The sequence below is a fragment of the Hakea prostrata genome, chromosome 3 (genome assembly GCF_041222555.1).
Source record: "Hakea prostrata isolate BN-2017 chromosome 3, UWA_Hpros_2, whole genome shotgun sequence".
Lineage (NCBI taxonomy): Eukaryota > Viridiplantae > Streptophyta > Magnoliopsida > Proteales > Proteaceae > Hakea > Hakea prostrata.
Genome location: NC_142602.1, coordinates 21,144,999 through 21,167,149, shown reverse-complemented (window position 1 = coordinate 21,167,149; position 22,151 = coordinate 21,144,999). Strand labels below are relative to the sequence as shown.

General features: G+C 37.9%; 1 protein-coding gene across 1 annotated transcript in view; it reads right to left on the bottom strand.

Annotated features, from left to right (window-relative positions):
* Positions 1-22,151, bottom strand: part of LOC149021536 (polyadenylate-binding protein-interacting protein 3-like) — a 46,189-nt gene continuing 24,038 nt past the window's right edge. The window contains 8 exon segments of the mRNA XM_089149755.1: positions 1-846; positions 1,139-1,207; positions 1,318-1,413; positions 8,574-8,720; positions 8,843-9,168; positions 17,900-17,939; positions 18,065-18,134; positions 18,293-18,417. Coding sequence (XP_089005881.1) covers positions 817-846; positions 1,139-1,207; positions 1,318-1,413; positions 8,574-8,720; positions 8,843-9,168; positions 17,900-17,939; positions 18,065-18,134; positions 18,293-18,417 — 903 coding nt within the window. The 3' untranslated portion in view covers positions 1-816.

Below are 22,151 nucleotides of genomic sequence, written 5' to 3'. Positions count from 1 at the left end.
CGCTTGATATCTATGAACCAACGTTCATAAGTAGAGTATTGTAAGTCTGGAGACTAAGTGAGAATGTCAGTTAGTATGCTTTTACCATTTTTAGTCCTACAATTGGTACCCTTTTATTCTTTCATTCACATATTATTTTTAATAAAAGCCCGCTAAATCACTAGCATAAATCAGGATTCATTCAGTTGTTTCAACTCTAATTTTTTGTAACTCTTCACTTTGACAATGTAGCAAACTGAAATTAGTTAAGGATAAAAGCTGGTCAGTGGTCACGCCTGAACCTTGCACCTCTCCTACACAGTACCAAAATGAAAATGATTCTTCAGACCTTCACATCCCAGCCTCTCTTACTGGGCACAGCCAATAGCTCCAGGAAAACCAGTAGCGATCCATTCCTCTCCCTTGGTTTTAATACAAACTAAGAGAGCTCAAGATCGTCATCTGCTGTTTTAGAATTAAAATTAAAACTATACCAAACATCTAGTTTTACTAGCTCAATTAGAGACCTTTTATTGATCCTGTATCATTTACTGCCTTACCAGCCAGGGGGAAACAGAAGCTTTAAACTATGATTAAAGAATTCAACTTATGGTAATCAATCCAAAGGACAATTTTCATGACAAGACACAGTGCTACCAAATTATACAAATGTGAATGGGTAATGTAATATTCTTAAGTTGAGTGAAACTCCCATAACTCCTGACAGTCCTCTACAACGATAAACAACCAACCGAATACTGAGCTTTCCCGCTCAAAAAATTGTCAATCCATTCAGAAGCATCTTATTTACAAGCACATATCGATTGACCAGCATGGTTAGAAATCTCTCCCTTTATACGGCATTTCCTGTCCAGGCACCACCAAATTGTGAGAGAACTGAAGATAAATGAGCAGAAACTTTTCTGTAGTAGTATTCTGAAGGGTGATCTGTTATAACTTCTTTTTGCAAGTCATAAAAGTTAGATGGTTTACTATATAATAGCTATAAGTTGGTTGTGAAATAACGCACCAGCTAAGTATTGAAAGGCTTCTCAGAAACATGAAGACTAACAAAAAAAATTTAAAGAAACATAACTGTTGAATTGCTACAAAAATTGAGATCTTGAAATGATCGACGTTATCAGAAGAACACACTTACAGTTACAGGGGGATAATTTGGCATATACAAAACTTGCCTAGGGTGGCCAAGAATCATCTGCTGTCCATACTGCAATAAATTATAGCACAAGATCATATTATGCTTTTTCTTCGGACAGGAGGACCTGAAGACGCTAACATAACGTTAGCTGAAAATTTGAAAATGCAGATAGCACATACCAGCGGTCCATTTGGTTGGACATATGCCTGTGGTGGTTGCATTGGTGTAGCCTGTGGATTGTACATCACGGGCTGGTGTCCAAATGAAGGTGCAATCTGCAGAAGTAAATGCTAGCTATCAAAGAAAAAACAAAGGCATAACAAAAATGGCAAAAAGGCTCTGGACAAAAGGGCCCCATTGGATGAGTTCGTAAACTGTTCCCCCACAAACAGCTTTAGATGGAAACCATCCCCACAAAGAAATATAAACAGATGAGGATAGAAAAATCAACAGAAAAAACAGAATAAGATGACTGTAAATAGCTTGAAATAAAACTGAAAAATTAAGTGTATGTAATCCACCAACTCAACCAGCTTCTAATGGAACTATCGAAAATAACTTTAACAGAAAATATTCAATTCAATGGAAAAGGAACCCTATCAAATTAATATAAGAAATTTACTCCTACCTCCATTAAGGTATGGTGTACTTTCAACTTTCACCTATTGAACTTTCAAAACCACATATGCACCACCCTTGCTTTCCAAAATAATTGAAATTTAAATTAAAGCTATTAGAATCCTAGTTTGTTGACCAAAATGCCTTAGTGCAAAGATAAATTCATTTTATTAAAAATAATAGTTTTTATTAAATAAATAAATAATTGGTCCATACTCCCAATCTTCAGTTTCGGTTTTGTCTTACTACTCTCCCAATTTTCAATTAATAAAAAATATTATTTTCAATAAGATAATTAACTTAGCACTAAGGCATTTTAGTCAACAAGGTTATAATTCTAACAGCTCGGATTTAAATGCTAAAAAATAATGGTGGTATGTGCAATTTTAAAAGTTTGATGGGTGAATGAAATTAAACCATACCTCAGGAAGGTACATGTAAATTTTGCAATTAATATATAAAGGGGACTTACCTAAATGTCAAATAATTTAAAACCTTATGTTGTATAGATCACAAGTCCCCCAGGGTAACAAGCTCCAAAAGCAGCTCAGCAAGGTTGTGGGAAATGACTGCTGCAAGCAGAATGCTGATCTGATGAGGTGCCGATATTTGTTGGTTTTATGTAGCATCTCATAAGACAGCCCCAGCATGACGAAGAGATGGGAGAAATCAATTTAAAAAAATGAACAGTGATGTGAAGATGAGATGTGAGAACAGTACCGGTGATCCCATCCATGAGAACAGTGATATGGATGTTGATGGACAGCCGGTGTGAAGATTAGCTATGCTGGATGTTGGTGGAATACTGTATGACTTAGTATCAATTTTAGTATAAGCAACTTACTAGTCTCTAATTTAGATTTAGAAAGTAGGCTAAGCTTTTATTTGAAAGTTTCTATTTTCTTAAGTTTCTTTCAGTCCTTCATTTCGTTTTAGTATAGATTTAGTTTCTATTTATGAGACCATCTATTTTGTAAAGCTCAGGCCAAGCTATACATAGGCTCCATCAGCTGTACTAAAATAAAGACTTGATTAATAGAATTTCTATTGCTTGTTTGCTTGCAAGTGTTTGTTCTGAGAAAGACTTGTTTCAACAGCTAAGATCACCGAGAGGCCGGTAGCTGAGATACTTACTATTGCCGTCTCCTTTTCTTCTATGTCCCTTTGTTCTCCTTGTCAAACCAATATATGGGCCGCAAGTTTCTTATAGCGCAGTCAGAGCAGTTTTGGGATGTTAGTTTTTAGTTATTTTTTGTTGTAATTTAGACTGATATTTACTTTCCTAAATAGTATAGGACTGTAACTCTCTATTATAAATAAGAGATTACAAGAAGAGGAGAGGACACACACACTATACCTCTCTCTCTCCATCTTCTCTTTCTCTTCCATCATCGTCCTTTGTTGAATTCCGTTCTTAACTGCTTCATGGCATTAGAACTGTAGTTCAACCTAGGGACTCTTCTGATCGACTTCAAAGTTCTTGCTGCTTTCTCGGTTGCAGCACCACAAAGCTGCCTACTATGCTGATTTGGTGCTATTAAGATAGTTCTTACTGTTCTCTCGGTTGCAGCACCACAAAGCTGCCTACTATGCTGATTCGGTGCTATTAAGATACAAAAAATACCGATACATGCACCATTAAATCTTCTGTAACCTACCTCTTACCTCTACTCCATGGCTGAAGCTACAAAAGCTGAATCGTTTCATATTCAAATCAACATCAACAAACTTAATGGCATTGGAAACTATTTACTATAGTCCCAATCGGTGCTTGCCTTCATGTGTGCCAAAGGAAAAGAAAAACATCTGACACAAGACCCACCAAAATTGGAGACATTGAATGAGAAGCTGCCACAGAATTCAAAACATGGAGTAGAGACGATTCTACCATTAAAATCCAGATCTGAAACAATGTTGAGCCACATATTGCTAACATCATGTTTCATGCTACTGCCAAGAATATCTGGGATGATCTGTAGGAAACCTACTCTAGCAAGAAAAATATTTCCTATATTTACCATCTCTATGAAAAGTGGTTTAATATTACACAAGGAAATCAATCCCTAGTTGACTACTATACTACACACAAAGGAATACTGGAAGAATTGGTTGTTTACCAGCTTTTAACTTCAGATGCTTAAAAATTAAGAAGAACAATTGGCGAAATTCCTAGCTGGTCTTAACCCAAATTATCATCTTGTTCGCAACCAAATTTTGACAAGTGAAAAGGTACCATCTCTATCTGAAAGCCTCTTTAGATTACAATGCATGACTCATGCAAGGAATATTGTTGCATCACCTAAAGACAATTCACCAATCGTGGCCAGTCGCGAGCAAGGGTTCCCCTCTAGAGGTAGAGGAGCCTCAGTCTGCGGACATCGTAGGGGAAGAAATTCAGCTTACTCTAAAACAGCATCTAAGGACATGTACTCATTGTGACAAAAAATCATACTGAAGAGACATGTTGGGCAAAGCATGGTAGACAAGATTGGGCAGACAATCTTAACAATCAATATCGGTCTAAAGCTGCAAACACCATTGAAGCACCTTCAAGTTCAAATCCAAATAGTTTGGCTACTAAAGACGAGATAACTTAGATTCTTCAACGCCTTCAACAAATTGAAACCACTCACCTCAACTGCGACATTGGCACACTTAGGTAACCTTGTTTTCCTTTCTTCTAATCCTAATTCTTGGTCGATAGACTCTGGAGCCTCCTCTTATAAAGGGCGTACCCAGTGCCAAAGCTCCCACACTGTGGGGTCTGGGGAAGGGACTTTCTAGGCAGCCTTACCCCTGGTTTTTTTTGCAGAGATGATGATTCGAACCCGCGACCTCCAGCGCACTATGGACAGACTCCACCATTGCGCCAGGCCCGCCCTTCTCTGGAGCTTCCTCTTATATGACAAGAAATTCCACCCTACTTTCTAACTCCAAAAAAATTCATCATCCATTATATTGGCCAATGGCACTACCATACCTGCCACGGGAATTGGAGATATATCTCCTTATCCCAATTTCACCCTAAAATTAGTACTTTCATACCTAATTTCCCTGCCAACCTCTTATCTGTCAGTAAGCTTTCCCTTGACTTTAATTGAACTGTTGTTTTTAATAGAGCTTTCTATGAGTTTTAGGACAACAAGACGGAGAGAACAATTGGTTTAAGACATGAACGAGATGGATTATACTACCTGGAATCATCTCCATAAATTCTATCACTGCTAATTCTGTGTTAGAACAAAGTGCCCTACAATGGCATAGACGTTTAGGTCACTGATCTTTATCAAAACTTTGAATGATAGTTCCCTCTTGCAAAGATGTTACATCTATTCAATGTGAAGCTTGCAAGTCAGGAAAACACCATAGCACTTCCTCTCCTTTTTCTGTTTCCAGTAATCCAAAAAAATTTGATTTAGTGCATTCGAATTTAGAACTGCAATAAATCTGCCTGTTTCTTCTCCTTGTTACTTTGAACTTCCAACAAAACTAAATCTTATTATCAGAAATTTAACCTGTTGTTCCCATCCAAAACTGTAAGTTGAATCATATGCATCTCTAATTCTTCTTCTAACCTTCTAAATTCCTCAACACTATTTTTTTCTTCCAAGTTCTGTACTCCCCACGATGCTCGAATGGGGCTGTGATGCTTGTTGCTAGGGTTTGGATAGACTCCTTGATGTCTTTTTTGAATTCTTCAGCAAAATCCTAGAATGTGAAGCCAATCAAGGCTCTGATACTACTCTGATGCAGCCTTACTCAAATAGGGTGGTAGCTTCAAGAATCTCTAGGGTAGACTTGACTTCCACGACCAAAAACTAGGGTCTTGGTTAGGGTGTGTCGGTGGTTTTAACATGTGGCTTCCAATTGGTTCCTAATAACTATGTTCTAATACCCTGCTTTGGGTTGCTTTGGGTTTGGTTTGTTTGATGGGACATTGATGGTTAACTTTGGTGTGTTGGGTCTTTCATTGAAATGGTGTAGATTTGGATAGGGTGTGAGCATAGGGGAATGGAATAAAAGTTGAAAGGAATTTATATTTTGTTCCTTTGAATAATGTCTTCAAGTGTCAATGATTTAGGATGGGTGGATTGGAAGATTGGGTTTCTCAATTTTTTTTTTTTGGGGTGGGGGGATGGGGTCATGATAACAAAGATGGATAAAATTAGGGTTTGGTTGGTTTATTTGGGCTAAAAGTGGGATCAAAGGTCACTAGGGCTGGGGGGATGATATACTTAAAGTTTGGGATAGATCTAACTGTCAGATTGGAATAGATCTGACCTTGAATTTCACATCTTGGGAACTCCAAAATTTCAAGCAAAATTCAAGAATAATAGAAATAAAGGATGTGATAGAAAGGGGATTGATCACACTTCTAAATAGTACATGGTTGTGACCTTGAATGGAGCCTGGCTGAGGCTGGAACGCTCCTATTGATGGAGGTCAATGGCTATCTCCTACAGCCACTGTCAAGGATCTGGGCTGGACTTCACTTAGAACCTTCCTAGGTTTCATTCTTCAAACTTATTAACAGAATAGACCTACTACAATTTTCGGTCATCATCAAACCAGTCACAAGGACTGGGGGCCCATGGGCCCATGGAATAGGAAGTTTTTTTTTTGGGGGGTGGGGGAGGTGAGCGGAGGGCGATAACTCTATGAAATAGTGTTAATGCTAGTGATTTTATGCTTGATTTAAGAGTGATTTCTCTCAGTTTTAGTAAAAGTTCTCACGTAATTATAGTTTAGATAGTCATGGTGTCTTAAGTCTTGTAAAGGTCTTTTAATGTTATTTTTGCATGAATTTTCCTTGGATTAATGGATGAAATTGATTAACCCTAATTCTTGGCATTGTAGGAGAAGAGTTATAAGTGGATGAAGCAATGGCATGAGTCATAAAAGAGGAACAGAGAACAAGGCTACTCAGTTCACTGCAGAGATACTGCAGCATAATTTTTTCAGATTGGGTGATCAATCACACGTGGCATCATCAAATGAAATCACCAAAAAAAGGCTAGCTGAAACAGTGGATGCTACATAGTTGAAAGATTCAGCTGATCTACTCAGAAAAACTTATGCAAATGTGTGTTTGCTATCTAATATAGCCAGTCATTCTTGGCTACTCGCAATTATTCAACCGCCATTACCGGTTGAATACTAGTTTCAATACAAGAAGTAACAACTACATCCTTTAAGATAATAAAAAAATAGAGCTTTTTACATGCAACCCCCAGCAATTGAGCTAAACTCATGAGACCAACAGCCCCCCCCCCCACCACCCCCAAAAAAAATAAAAAAGGAGTAAACCTTCCAAAGAGCCCCCCCCCCCCAACAACCCCATATTTGGCACCATTGATTGCCTAATAACAGTTTAGGCAATATAACCATTTTACCCTCAATTAATATATTTAGAACACTAAGCAAAATTCCTTTCTACCCCAAACCCTATTCCTTCTTAAAATCTCACTTCTAAGAGACGGGTGAAGAAATTTCTTCCCCATCTTCAATTCCAAACAACCACCAGATCACCAGAGGAATATTACCGATAAAATTGTCGGCTTCAAGGTTGAGAAAATGAACCACACTCATAGAGGTGGGTGAAGGAGGACATGATTCACCCGTCTTCTTCATTCCCTAGCCAAGGATCTGCAAGCCCTAGGCTTTCCTCTTCCTCATTCTCAGGTAAGGAAACAGAGAACATCACAGCATAAATAAAACCCTATAGCCTGCAATCATAGGATCCAAGTACCTGATATGATATCCAAAACCCCATATCTCCAAATCAGACAAAATTGATTAAAACCCACTTCGAATAAATGAAAATTTTCTGAGCGGGATCCAGTACCCATAGTGCTGCTGCCACTGCAGTTGCATCCCAATCCCAATCCTCAGTGAGAATGTTCAATTGTGAGTTCTGAAACCATGTTTGGGTCTGTGAATCATCATTCCAATGTTTCTTTAAGTTGTTCACACACAATAACTAAATCTTTGGTTTAGTTTGACATCACTGCATCGACAGGTGACTGATTGACACCGTGAAGGAAAGCTTCACTGAATTTCAGATGGGAAGCTTCAATAAAGAGTTTAACAACTCAGCTGCTCATTAGTTTAGCAAATTTCCATATCACTAATGTGAGAAATAGCCACAAAATTGTATGGCTCAAGATCTATCTGGGAAGGTGAGTGAAAACAAACTTCTAGTCAGTGGTTCTTGCCTCTGTTTGCTGGCTCTCTGTAAAAAGACAGGTGAAGGGATTCACCCTTCACCCACCTCTATTTGTATGGCTCATGTTTGAAAAAGGGATGTATCTTAGGATATTGGAGTCATTTTAACACCAGGGGCATTTTGGTCATATTCTAAAATTATTATAAATTTCAGAAATTATTTGAAAATGGTCAAATTGCGGGGGGGGAGTCTCAAGGCTTGCTTCTTTTATTTTGTTTCCCTTTTTTTTTTGGTGGTTTTTTTTTTGGAGGGGGGTACATGTAAGAAAAAAACTCTACAAAATAAATAAAAAAGTGGTCCACTCACAATATATAAATTCAACAGCCTGGCACTGCAGCTTACCAATGCAAACCAATATCAGTAGCTGACCACAGAGCATGATAAAAAAGCAATCATCATCAACAGCAACAACTACTATAATATATTTTCCATTATCAGTTCCTTGGCCCCATCCCCATTACTTAGAAAAACAAGAGACCATAGCAGGTGAACATCACTTGGGGCTACAGAAATGGAAAACAAACAACCACACACTTTAAAGCACCAAATATTAAAAAAACGCATGGATTAAAAGGATGTCTAAGGGCTTACCCCAATGCCAACTGGTACTCCAGTCATATGTGGAACAGCAGGCACATTAGCTGGAAAATAGAAGGAACCGTCAGATGCCGGGGAAGGAGGCCGTAAAGCAGTTTGAGATGGGGTGAAACTCTTTGCATTGGGGTTCAGCTTGAATTCCTAGACCACAAAATTTCAATGTTTCTGTCAATCATCAGAATTAAACACTACTGAAATTGAAGCAAAGAAAGAACACAAAGATGAAAATTCTGGAATTCAAAAACATAAGAGCATCGAACCACCTTAGCATTAGGATTTAGTGATGATTTCTCAGAGGATAATGATCCCATGGATGAGCTCGGTGACAAACCCAGACCAGTTGAAGCTGGTGGTGCACCTACAAACTCTGAAGTGGATGATGTAGAACTACCTGGTCGTCCACGAGAGTTGATAACTTGGGTTGAACTAGATAATTTCCCAGATCCCGTGGTGTCTGAAGATTCAACCAAAACAGTACTTCCTTGACCTTTTGCGGAAACAGAAGATGAAGGAGCAAATGCAGTGGCACTGGGAGATAAACCCCCTTTGTCTGATATAGCTTTCTTCAGGTTCAGTGATGATTGTAAATCTACAACAGTATTGACAAATTCAAACAGTTAACTCACCATTGCAAAAGGTAGACGCATGTAACCGGCCAAACATTTTTTATGCAAAGGAGCTACAGACATCCAAATCCAACAGGACCAATCCGTACAGCTCAAAAATCACAGATTCAGACCAACTGAAAGTAAAACCAAAATGAGTTCACACAGCAACAACTAAATGGATAAGCAAACAGTTATTCCCTTCTCTAATTCTATATGAGGTCCACATGCAAGGACCATGGATCTAAGATTGCAAGTACAGGGGAGTGTAGTTATACAAATATATGTTGTCTTTTCTAATGGTTCTAGCTCTAAGGTGAAACGGTAGAAAGCAATACACAATACTTCACAATCTTAGATGTAATTAAGAAACAACATCGCAAACAATTACTTAGTTATAGGGTAGCTATGTAAATGGAATAGTCATGTGTAAGAAGTAGCTAATCATTGATCAACATAAGCACATCATATGACTAAAGAAAGAATCTAGGTCCCAGAATTTTGAAGTTCTAAAATGATAATATGATAATAAGTACCACACGCTGACCATGGTTAATCTTCATCCACACTGGCACAAAAACAAGGAATGCCCACCACAGGGATCAAAATTGTCATCTTTAGTCCTTAAGCATGATTATCACACCCACAGAATAAAGTTAGAATATTGTTGTTCACCTATCTTTCTAGCTTTAAAGGCCCTACAAAAATAAGAACTCTCTTCCAACTCAGATTAGAGATCTTGGGTGCTCGCTAAACACCCAAAGAATTTCTCAGTAACTTTGAAATAAGCAGTCAGGTCACTAGACTGATAATTCAAACAAAATGCGAGACTAGGCAAAAGAGATGCATACCCAACGCAATTAATATAGTACTGCAACTAAGTACCCAAAATAGTACCAAAACAGAATCTTTATTCACAAAGTAAAATCCAGATATAAGAGACTCTTAATACAGAGAAATCAGGTGGCAGATCAGGATGGTACTAAGGTTGAGTTTTCTTCTATGAATGAAGAACCTTTGCTGAAATACCTCAAATCAACCCAATGGACGGAGAACCAGTCCTAATTACACTAGGAAAAGGGAATTTCCTTTGACAAATCAGAAAAATAAACTGCATGGAATATTAATAGTCAATCATATATGATTTATGAAAGAACTATGCAGCAATGAGAGCCCTACAAAATAATCAAATCGAATAACTAATAAGATGTGCAGATATCCAGAATATGGGGATGTGTAATGTAGATAATACTCATAAGGGTAGAATTGTCTCTAGGATATTTTCCTATCATAATCCCATGTTGAGAGTTTCTCTCTCTTTTTTTTTTTTTTTTTTGTCATATTATAAAGGCTGGTGGTGTCACTCAAACATAAGTCAGGATTTCTCAGACCATCATGGTGAAAAAACACAGATCTAGAAAATTTCTGAAATAACCCAAAAAAAAAGAAAATTTCTGAAAAACCTTAGAGCTCCCACCGCAGCTTCTCTCTCTTCTAAACCACCACCAACACCTCTCTTCCACCTCCTCTCTCTTGCGAACCCATCCAGTGGTCGAGGTCCATTGCCGCCACCTCAGCCTGGCCCTAGGACCACAACCACCACCATCGCAAGGCCCTAGGGGTCTTGGGAAGAAGCCAAAGGAGGGAGGCGAAAGGCCAAAAAGAAACTACAGGAAGCGGTAGTAGGGTTTAGAGAGGAGGCAGCAGGATGGCGAGGGCCCTAGGAGGACTGTTCTCCTACAAGGGTTTGCTTTCCCCTATTTATGGTGTGCTTTATGATTTTGATTAGCTGTTTATTCGATCCCACGCAATGGCCTCTAATTCTGTTGCATCCGTCACTTCTTATGCTTTTGGAATGGAGGAAACTCCAATTTATCGTGAGCATGGCTCCTCCCCAGTCCAGATGACCACTGTTAAACTCAACGGGATGAGTTACCTTCAATGATCTTGCTCAGTAGCTCTTGCAGTGGATGATCATGGTCCTACAGGTCATCTTCACAGTACCTCCGTGAAACCCTCAAGTCCATAAACAACCCAAGACAAGTGGGAAATAGATGAATGCTTGGTTATGGATTTCTTACGCTGTCCCATTGAACCCAAAAGTTATTTTCTCCTTCCTGATGTTGCCAGCATATGGGAACTTACTCTTAAGGTTGGGAATGATGCTCAGTGCTTTGAGATCCAACGCAAGATCCAGCAATTACAACAGAAGACTCTTACTCTTGCCCGGTACTACAATACCCTATGTGGATACTATCAAACACTAGATTTCAAGTGTTGCTTCACTCCAACTTGTGCCGCTGATGTAGCTACTTATCAGAAGTGGGAGGATAAACTCCATTTTTATGATTTTTTGGCTGTTTTTAACAGAATATGATTAGATACAGACTCACATCCTCTAACAGGAACTTTTTTAATCTTTGGAGCAAGCCTATGACATGGTAGACACGGAGGACAGTCACCAAACAGCAATGCTTCACATTCAGATGCCAACAGATTTGCCTTAGTTGCTGGTACAAGAGGCTCTCATACAAATACAGGTGATTTTTCCTGTGCTTTGATATTCCTGCTGATGGTACTCACTTGGAAGATGGAGCTACCAGACATAAACAACTGCTAATGGATCAGAATAGTGATATTCCTTTGTTGATGTCCTTTGACTTACGGGTTGTACTTTCATGAGCAATAAATCAAGGGTGAAATCTCCAACAACTTGATGTAAAATATGTTCTTCTTCATGGGAAAACTCAAGAAGAGGTATATATGGATGTACCACTAGGGTACACTTCTGCTGAAACTCATGGAAAAGTGAGTAGATTGAAGCAAGCTTTGAATGGATTGAAGCAGTCCCTGAGGGCCTGGTTTGGGAGGTCCATAGAGCCGCGGTGTCCATCGGTTATAAACAGAGTAATGTTGATCATACTCTGTTAATCAAGAAAAAAGACTTCTCACACAACTGTACTATTGGTATACGTGGATGATATTTTTATCACAAGTAGTGAAGAAGAAATTTCATCTCTAAAGATTGTTTTGGGAGCCTTCGAAATCAAGGATATGGGAAGTTTTAGATATTTCCTGGGACTGGAACTAGCATACTCTACTAACGGTATTTCTCTCTCTCAGAGAAAATACACCCTAAATTTGCTTACTAAGACTAGGATGTTAGGGTGCAAACCAGCCAAAACTCCCATTGAGCCCAATTTGTAGTCAAAAGGAGAACCAATAGTCAAGACAAGCTATCAAAAATCAGTTGGGAAGTTGGTTTACCTATCTCATACTCAACCAGATATCACCTTTGCTAATGAGTAAGTATATGCATGATCCTCATTCTTCACACCTAGATGTTGTCTACCGGATCTTGAGGTACTTGAAGGCTACTCCAAGAAAAGAAATTCTGATTTCCCCTCATGGGAACCTAAAGATTAAGGCCTATACAGATGCAGATTGGGCAGGAATCTCCTGATGACAAAAGATCTACCTCTGGGTATTGCACTTATGTGGGAGGAAACCTAGTGAATTTTAGGAATTAAAAACAAGCAGTGGTTGCTAGGTCCAATGCTGAAGAAGAGCTTAGAACCATGGCACAAGGGTTTGCGAGGTATTATGTTAAAGGGATCACTTCAAGACCTTGGCCAAACTCTAAGACACCTATACAGGTGTTTTCAGACAGCAAGCCAGCAATCAGCATAGCTCATAATCCAGTTCAGCATGATGGAACAAAGCATATGAAAATTGATAGTCACTTCATCAAGGAGAAGCTTGAGTCTAGATTGATTCATATTTCCTTTCTTTCATCTGACAACCAAAGGACCGATGTGTTTACAAAGAGTCAGAGCACCAAAGTTTTTGGTAATATAACTAGCAAGTTTGGCATGATAAATATCTATACACCAACTTGAGGTGGGGTGTTGTATAAAAAATAATATTTATAACGGTAGAATTGTCTCTAGGATATTTTTCTATAATAATCCCACATCGAGAGTTTCTCTCTTGTCTGCCATAGCATTATTATAAATAAAGGCTGGTTGTGTCACTCACACATGTTAGGATTTCTCAGACCATTTAACAAGGGATAAAGGATAGAATCAGAATAATGAGGTTGTCTCTGGTTTAGCAGGTCTAATTTGTCTGAAATTTCAATTGAGTTCTTTCTTTGGGGTCAGAATAACCAATCAAAAGTTGTAGCAATCCAATGCCTGGCTGTAAATCTCCCACACAAAAACAAAGAGAGAGAAAGAGAGAGTAAATCTATGATCTTCTAGGATTAAGGGTTCTGATTGCAGGAAAATAGAAAATTACTCGCTTGCTAATGGGTAACAAAGATTATGGAATAATAAGAACAATGGAAACAACACTTTGGCCCCATGCTGGAAGGTGGTTTGATTGGATCAGACACCAACCCACCTAATTTGCACACAAGAGGTTCCTTAATCACAAATACAAGGGATCTTCATGCCAAAGATTATGCAATACCGTACTTCAGTCTTGAGACTAGTTTGCAAAATTCCAATTTGTAGTTTCTCTTTTTATTTCTTCTCCTTATTCTCCCTAGGGAGGGAAGATGTAATATCCCTTAGTTTTCAAGTGATGAATATAGGCAAGTTTGAGTTCACACTTGCACCAAAAGTTTGTACTCCTTTTTTCCACCTTCAGCTCTCTTTCCTCTCCCAGCCCTTGTTCTCCTTGTACTGTTGACGCTTTGTTCTCCTCCTATTGTTGATCCTGACTGTTTCAAACTCTTCAATAGAGAGAGACCGGCAAAAAGGAACAACTTTACTCGATTTCATGTACAATGCTGCCCCCCCCCCTCTTTACAACCTTGTATAGAAAGGAAAACAGATATGAACACTAAAAAGGAAAGGCCTAACCCAATCCTTAACCAATAACGTAACAAAAACTGATGCAGCCCAGGGATTGGAAATCTAAACGTATTTTGTATGCATCGGGATAGAAAACTAACCGTTAAAGGTAAGTTTGTTTAAATGTGGATGTAGCCTCAGCTGAATGAATGCTAGTTCTCCCTTGATCTTTAACAGAACCAACTCATATGGGACTGATAAAAGGTTTCTTGAAATTTCCATTATGACCTATGGGATGGATTATATGGGGTATGACCACAACCGGGTTTCAACTAGTGTCACTGATGCCATGCATGTGACAGATAGGTTGTAACAGGTATGCATGTGTTGGGATGGAGTTGAGAGGAAAAGGTTTAGATTTCATAGGGTATCAAGGATAACTTGGTTCGCAAGAGATATAGCATAAATTCTTGAGATGGGGGATTAGGGTGTACAGGCATTCGAATGGGTTGAAACTCGGGAGGTTTTATATAGAAATATGACCCAAGTTTAACTGGGTTTGGACAGCTAGATCAGAAGACATGAGGATTCTTGTTTTAGGGGTTATAAGGAGTCTCAAAAATTTTCAAGGAAAATAAAAAGAGAAGAGATGCAAGGGGACAGCACTGAAGGCATGCTGAATTCACAGCCATAGAGGAATCTGAACTTGACTTCACTAGAGAACCTTTCACTCGATCACTGGAGAAACCTTAACACAGCTGAAGCATATTGTTCTCAGAGAACAACAAACAGATATGCCGCAATAGCTGATTTCATTAATAATCTGAACTGTGAAGCTATTACATGTGATCGGTGGCTATAGGCCTATAGCCTCAGGCCCTCAACAAATACTAGCTTCTAACAAAGGATCCAAATTGTAACCTAAACAACTTAACTGAATTTAAAACAAACTCTATCTGGATTCAGGTTTTATAGTCCAGTTCTTATAAGGACTCCCCCATAAACTATAACGATGACTAATTGAATAGCATGCATTGGCCTTATTAAGGACTAACCAAATAACATGCAACAGCTCTAACAAGGACTATTTAAATAACATGTATTAAAATAAGGACTAGACTGAAAGGGGGGGAGGGACTTTAAGTAGCGGAATTTTCGTATTCAATTCATGTAGGGGGGGAGGGACTATTTGAGGTCCATTCAGTTGGTTGATTAAACAGGAAACCTCTCTAATTAAGGCACAATACTTGTATTGACCCAACCCTATGATTCCTAGGGAAAATAACCTAATTTGGGGCTGGATCCACATCATAATGGGTGTTAAATATGAAAGGAAATAAGATTTACTGTAAAGGGACAATCTTGGAAGTTGGAACCAAATAAAATTCAGGACAAAACAAACTCAGAATCATAAAGAAGCATAATTCTGGGAATAACAAATTAGAACTAAAGAAGATGTTAGAATCAAGGGGAAGGATGCAGTTTGTTTTAAAACTTTGACAAAACAAAACCCAGAAGCTAGGTTCAATTCCAAGGGGCAAATTTTGCCAGATAGGCCTCGGAATGACCAAAATTTTCAGGCAAAGGTCGATAGGTTTAAGATCTATCAACTCAAACAGAAAAGATACTCAAAAACAGATCGTTAAATCAAAGGGGAAGTCCTGCAATTGGTACTGACAGTAAAGTTCCAAGTCAGGAATGAAATTAATTGAGATCCGCCATGGATTTTGAGTCCTGTATCTCAATCGCCAAAGGGAAGCGATTCAAGCTGCAAATTTTTAGAAGCCCAACAACTCTCTCAAATGGTTCAACCCAGTTCCATTGAGGCTGCAGTCATGCCCAGCAGGAAGAATACTACCGGCAACAAAACAAGAAGACAAAATAACAAGGAAGAAGAAAATAATATGGGGGGGGGGGGGGGGGATAAGAAATTACAAGAAGCAGAAGATAAGTAAGAGGTGCTACCTGGAACAGAGAATCAGAGACACAAATGATTAAGCTAGGGAAAAAATGAGAAGAAGATAGAAAATAGCCGCACAACTAGCAAGCTCTCGGAGCAAACTCCAAAAAATAATAATAAATTAATAAATTAAAGAAAGAAAAGAAGAAAAAAAAAAAGAGACCAGATGTGTTCAATGATGCATTACAAGACTGCATATAAAGACCCAAAACCATGCTACTCCTATATTGAAACTGGGATTAAAGAAGTTCAACTTAACCTTAATCATGCTAATGCAATAGACATTGTTGATAGGGCTTATGAAATGTTGCCCTACGGGCCTTTTTGTCTTTGTTGTCCATGACTTTGTAGTCCATTATTACAAATAAATGTGGACAGGTCTCAATTACACAGGTCAAGAGCTCCCAAAAATTAACATGACATCATAGCAAAACCCATTTTAAGATTCTAAATGATTAGGCATGATAACAACACCACCTTCACTGCCTCTGCCACCCTCAAGTGCTTTTCTAACAAATTAGGGTGTCTTCTTGTCCCCCTCCCCCCCATGTTTTGCTTTTCCATTTCTTCATGATTCAAAGGACTTGAACCATCTTTTTGTGCATTTTTTAATATGGTGTAGTAATGTTTTAACTCTGGGACATTGGTTGTCTTATTTTTATTGCGAAGTGATTCTCCTAATACCTTCCCTACCTTCAATATTACTTCTGTCCAACTGGACGGGAAAACAATTATTTGTAGAGGTCAAAGAGCATATTATCTCAAAATTGATTTCTGAGGGAAATTGAGTTAATCTAAATGGTGCCAAAGAAACCTGATGCAGTCAAAAATGTCCAAATGGATCAATTTGGCAAAGAATACTTTATTTTAGCCCATGGGTGGGTTTTATAGACCTTCAAGATTCTAACTTTTGGGTTTATTGATGTAACAGGCCTATAAGACCAATGGTAGAAGCATGGTTTTCAAAGCGTCCACCTAGACGGTTTCAACCACCTTATCTGCCACCGCTTTGTTGACATGCAGTTTTTCAGCCATTTTTTCACTTAATCACTACCACTTTGTCGCCTTGTGTGCCTTATTGCCACCTAGACGCCAAAGTGGTCACTTTTTTGACATGTTGTACATAATAGTATTTTTTTTTCAAATCAAATTTTATTCCACAAAGCCATATACGAACTTAATAGTTAGTCATTTCGGAATCGGGAATCAATGAATCATTAGATAGACAAGGCACTTATTTGGCATCACACTATCATAGAGGTAAGTAAGAATGTAAAATTATTACTTTCATTTTCATACTTATAATTTGATATAGGTCATAGTCATATGTTATGTTGCTTGCTGAGATGAACTTATGTTTGTGTTCTTTTTTGGATTATCTTTCATAATTATGATTCTTGAATGTTTTTTCCTAAATGCTATAATAGATATTTATGAGTTTAAAACTAGTTGCACTGAAAAAATTTGACCCAACTGCTTTGGTCGCCTAATTGCCTAGGTGGAACCCCAACTGCTTTGGTCACCTTGCTGTCTTGACCACCATGGGCAGAAATGCTAATCAAGGAATTAGTAATTAAATTCAATGTTTTGAGCTAGACTATGATACTTAGCTAGATAAATTTCTTTTCTGATTTTGTTTACCTTAGCAAGTCTTTTAGACTAATTAGAAATGCTTTTATGAGACACAATAAGAATTTTTAAAAGTCTATATATATGTAACACATCCCTCCTCAATCTATTATAGAAAGCTAAATGCATTACAAGTATCCCATCTGTAACATGAAAAGAAGCCAAAAAAATTGATAGCTTGCATGCACAAGGCAACCTACCAATGAAAACAAACGAGGTTGGAGTTAACATACATGCTACATCAAACTCGAGAATAAAAGTAATGCACAAAATTGTCAAGATACAATACCAGAATAAGGAGAAAGGATAAAAACAGCTGGTACTCACCCTCAGATTTTGATGTTTTAGCCTCCTCACCACCTAGGGACTTAGGACCAGAGTTAATAAAAAAAAAGGTGGAATTAGTACCATGAACCATTCTTTTGCCCAAGATCAACCAACAAAGAAAACAGAGAATTGCAACATAATTCACAATAATGATCATTGACTTACTGTTTTCCACTCAGGCTCTGTTGGATAATTCTTTCCTCCATGTTGTTCTCTTAACTGGTTGTCGGGCAACCTAAGCAATTAGAATGCCCAGTTTAGAACTTTAATGTTTACTATTTTATTCATGCAACCAATCACTTATCAGCACCTCATTTAACATCCTCATAGAAATTAATGGGAAGAGTAAGATTATCAAAAAGAAAGAAGAAGAAAAAATCCAACAGAAGCAACCTGCTATCGCCATTCAAAGTTGCAAGATTCTTTGAGACAGTTTCAGATGTCAACTGTTTAGTGTGACGATCACTAGAACTTGAGCGGCATAAATCCTTGCTAGCATTTGATTCAGAAGATTCATCCTGCATTTAAAAGAAAAAAGTACCCATCAAAATAATTTTGAACGAAATGTGGCAATTGGGTCCCTTGATCACGCAGAACAAATAAAATTAGAAAAACACAAGGAACATCAATTGTAGGATGTCAAGCTGGGGAGGTTTCAAGGAGAAATCTGGCATAGAAGATGCTTCACATATTGGCTTTGCTGGACAAGAGAGCGAGAGAGAGGAAGGCAATCATAACTACTTATTTTGCTAGAATGTCCTAGGAGATCCATGCCATAGGGTTTCCTAGACTCATTAAATTCCTTGGCACAGCCTGGAGAACATCATAAACTATTGTTTCAAGTTTCAACACATTCTTATCTTGTGTAGTGGCTTGCAGGTGGGTGGGGAGGGCAGTGTTCCATGTTTAATCCCAAAATATAGCATACTGGCGAGCATGTACATGAGTTGATGAAGGGGTTAGTAAAATGTTCCCTTTCTTCACTGTGTCCCCAGAGAGGGAGAGATATCAAAAGAAATTTTCCCATTATTATTTCAAGAAAATCTAAAATGCCAACTAGATTGAAATTTAACCTTGGCAACTTATCTTTCAATAAAGCAAAAACAAACAAACAAATGGATAGCTGATGAAGAATGATGAACAGTAAATTTCACTATTACCTGATTATTTGCTAGTCTGAAAAGAAAAATCAACAGATATTAATGTGTTCACAAATCTAAAACCCTTAGCTCGGATCATTACGGACCTACAATATAATGATCCACTTAGAGTTCAGTGGCAAATCATTTATGAACAACGCACGTCCTTAGAAGTAAATAACAGAATTTGGGGACCAATTAGGAATAACCTTAAAAGGAAAACATAATTCTGGAGAGCAATTTATACGTGCATGCAAATGGGAATAAGGTTCAGAACCATGGGCTTTATTGTGATAATCACCAGGGGGACAAAGGCTTAAAGGTAAATATAAAAATAGAACTTCAAACCATATAGGATGATAGGAGTTTTTCAGTTCTTACTTATGATACAAGGTGAAAACCACCATCCTTCAAAGGCTCTCTTTGGCATAGTTTATGTTTATGTTTATGACCTATTTACGAATAAGCAATTACAATAATAGGATATGAGAAATAAATAATTTTCGTTTGGTTAATACCAAGTTAGAATCATGGAGAGCAGCTTTGGAATCAAGAAGCTTTGAATTAAGTAGAATGAAGACAAAATATCTAGTCTGTAACTTTAGTCATGATTGGGTAGACGATGAAGTGGTGAAACTTGACGATAAAGATATTCCTCAAAGTGATTCTTTTAGGTACCTAGGTTCAATCATATATAAAAGAGGTGATATAGAAACCAATGTTTCCCAAGGAATTAAAATACGGCGGATGAAGTGGAGAGGTGTGTCTGGGGTCTAGTGAGATCGATGTATTCCATTAAAACTTACTAAAAAATTCTATAAGACCATCGTTTAACCAGCTATGATGTACGGTACAGAGTGTTGGACAGTTAAAAAGAACCACATAAATAAACTCAATGTAGTAGAAATGAGGATGCTAAGATGGATGAGTGGCAAAACTAGGAAGGATAAGTTAAGGAATGATCATATTAGAGTTGGTTTGGGAGTTGCTCTCATAAGTGATGAGCTCGGGAAATTCGTTTGAGGTGGCACGGCCATGTTCAACAGAGACTTATAAATGCCCTTGTACGGAGAAGTGATATAATCTAGATTGAAGGAACTAGAAGAGCTAGGGGTAGACCTAAAATAACCTTAAGAGAAGTGGTGAGAAAGGATATGCATAGCTTAGGCCTTTTATCTAGCATGGCTTCAAACAAAACTAATTGGAAGGCAAGAATCCATGTAGCCAACCCCATTTAGTTGGACAAGGCTTATTGTTGTTGTTGTTGTTGTACTACTTAACATTATATATTATATAACAAGAAATAAGTTTGGAATTATTGATATATAATATATTACCAGTTATGTTTTTGGTTTACCTCGCAAAATATGTCTACTTCAGTTTAGATTTTGGTTGGCTTTTGTTGGTTTGGATAGTTTTTAATATTCCTAAAATATTGTTAAAGTGGAAATGAGAGTAATCTGGAGGTTGAAAAGAGAAAAACAAGGTTTTGTTTTAATTTTTTGTAACTTTACCTTTTTTTACCTCTACTTGCGTAGTTCCGCACTAGTTCAGTAATGGAACCCAAATAAACAAAAATTAGCATTTATTGGTGATAATTAATAAACAGCTCTTGATCTATTTATGAATTTATGTTTAAAATGATTTATTTTAATAAGAAACAAGGGTCATAAATCATACCAAATGCATCTATTTATGTTTACAAGTCAAATAATCATAATTTAAAGTGTTTTTTACATGACACCCACTATTATTGGGGTGAAACTAGTGACCACCCACTATTATGCTGTAAATTACATGGCACCCACTATTAAAATTACAAGTTACCCGCAGTTAAGATTTTCTATTAAGTGATGGATAAAATTACCTAAATGCCCTTACCCCATTAAACCCTCCCATACCCAATCCTTAGATGGATTAGAGGATTCCCATCACCATCTTCTTCCTACCTCTTGCCAAACTCTCTCCCTCTCTCTCCACTAAAATCACACACATCTGCTAAATGCTAGCGAAGTTGTTGTGCTACCCAGTTCATCTTCTCCTTCAATGGATTCTGCCGACAGGAATCATTGGTTATGGAATTAACAAAATTATCAAACAAATTGTCAACGTAGAGACAAGCATACCAACAATCCATGGATTTAGGGTTTCTAAAACTATCATGCAATGTTGATGGGCCATGCACAGGAAATCAGAATAACCCTAGCATCTCATAATGCAACCTAATCGCGTAAAGAATCTAGGAGATGAAAAGCCAAATGCAAGCTGAATACGGTGTTTGCTAGCTCAATGCCAAGTTCCTGTTATCAAGATTTGTACAGTCAATTTCTTCATTAAAAATTATAAGCACTCCTACCAACTGAAATCTAATTTAACTCTAAAATAGCTTGTCTATACTTCTAATTTCTTATTTCGTCATAGCCTCTCTGGGCAGTGACAACAAGAGACAATATTGTAGCAGCAAGGAGCTCAAATTTTGCATATTCTCCAATAATGCTTGCATCTCTAAATGAGCGAACAAACACCCAATAACTTAGATCAACAAAACAATTACAAGAACAAACAGGGAAACAAGGAGTTCAAATTAAAGAGAGACACCCGTATCCAATTTCCTGAAATTGAGACGATCAACAGCGCCTTCTATTACATAGGGAAATTAGGGCACCAAAAGACGAAAAAGAACAAAAAGGGAAACAAGGAGTTCAAATTAAAGAGAGACACCTGTATCCCATTTCCCAAAATTGAGATGATCAACAGCACCTTCATTACATAGGGAAATTAGGGCACCAAAAGACGAACAGAGGAAGGGGAAACCAAATTTGAAACCTTAGGTGATTTCTGGCAGGGGGAGGGGGCCGGTGCTTGCCACCAGGGGGAGGGGGTGTGGTGGTTTCTAGCAGTGGTGTGCAATTTCCAGCAAGGGGTAGGAAGAAGATGGGTGAATCCCTTCACCCACCTAAGGGTTGGGTATGGGAGGGTTTAAATGGGGTAAGGGCATTTAGGTCATTTTAAGCATCACTTAACAAAAAATCTTAAATGTGGTAACTTGTAATTTTGACAGTGGATGGTCACTAATTTCACCTCAATAATAGTGGCTGCTGTGTAAAAACTCT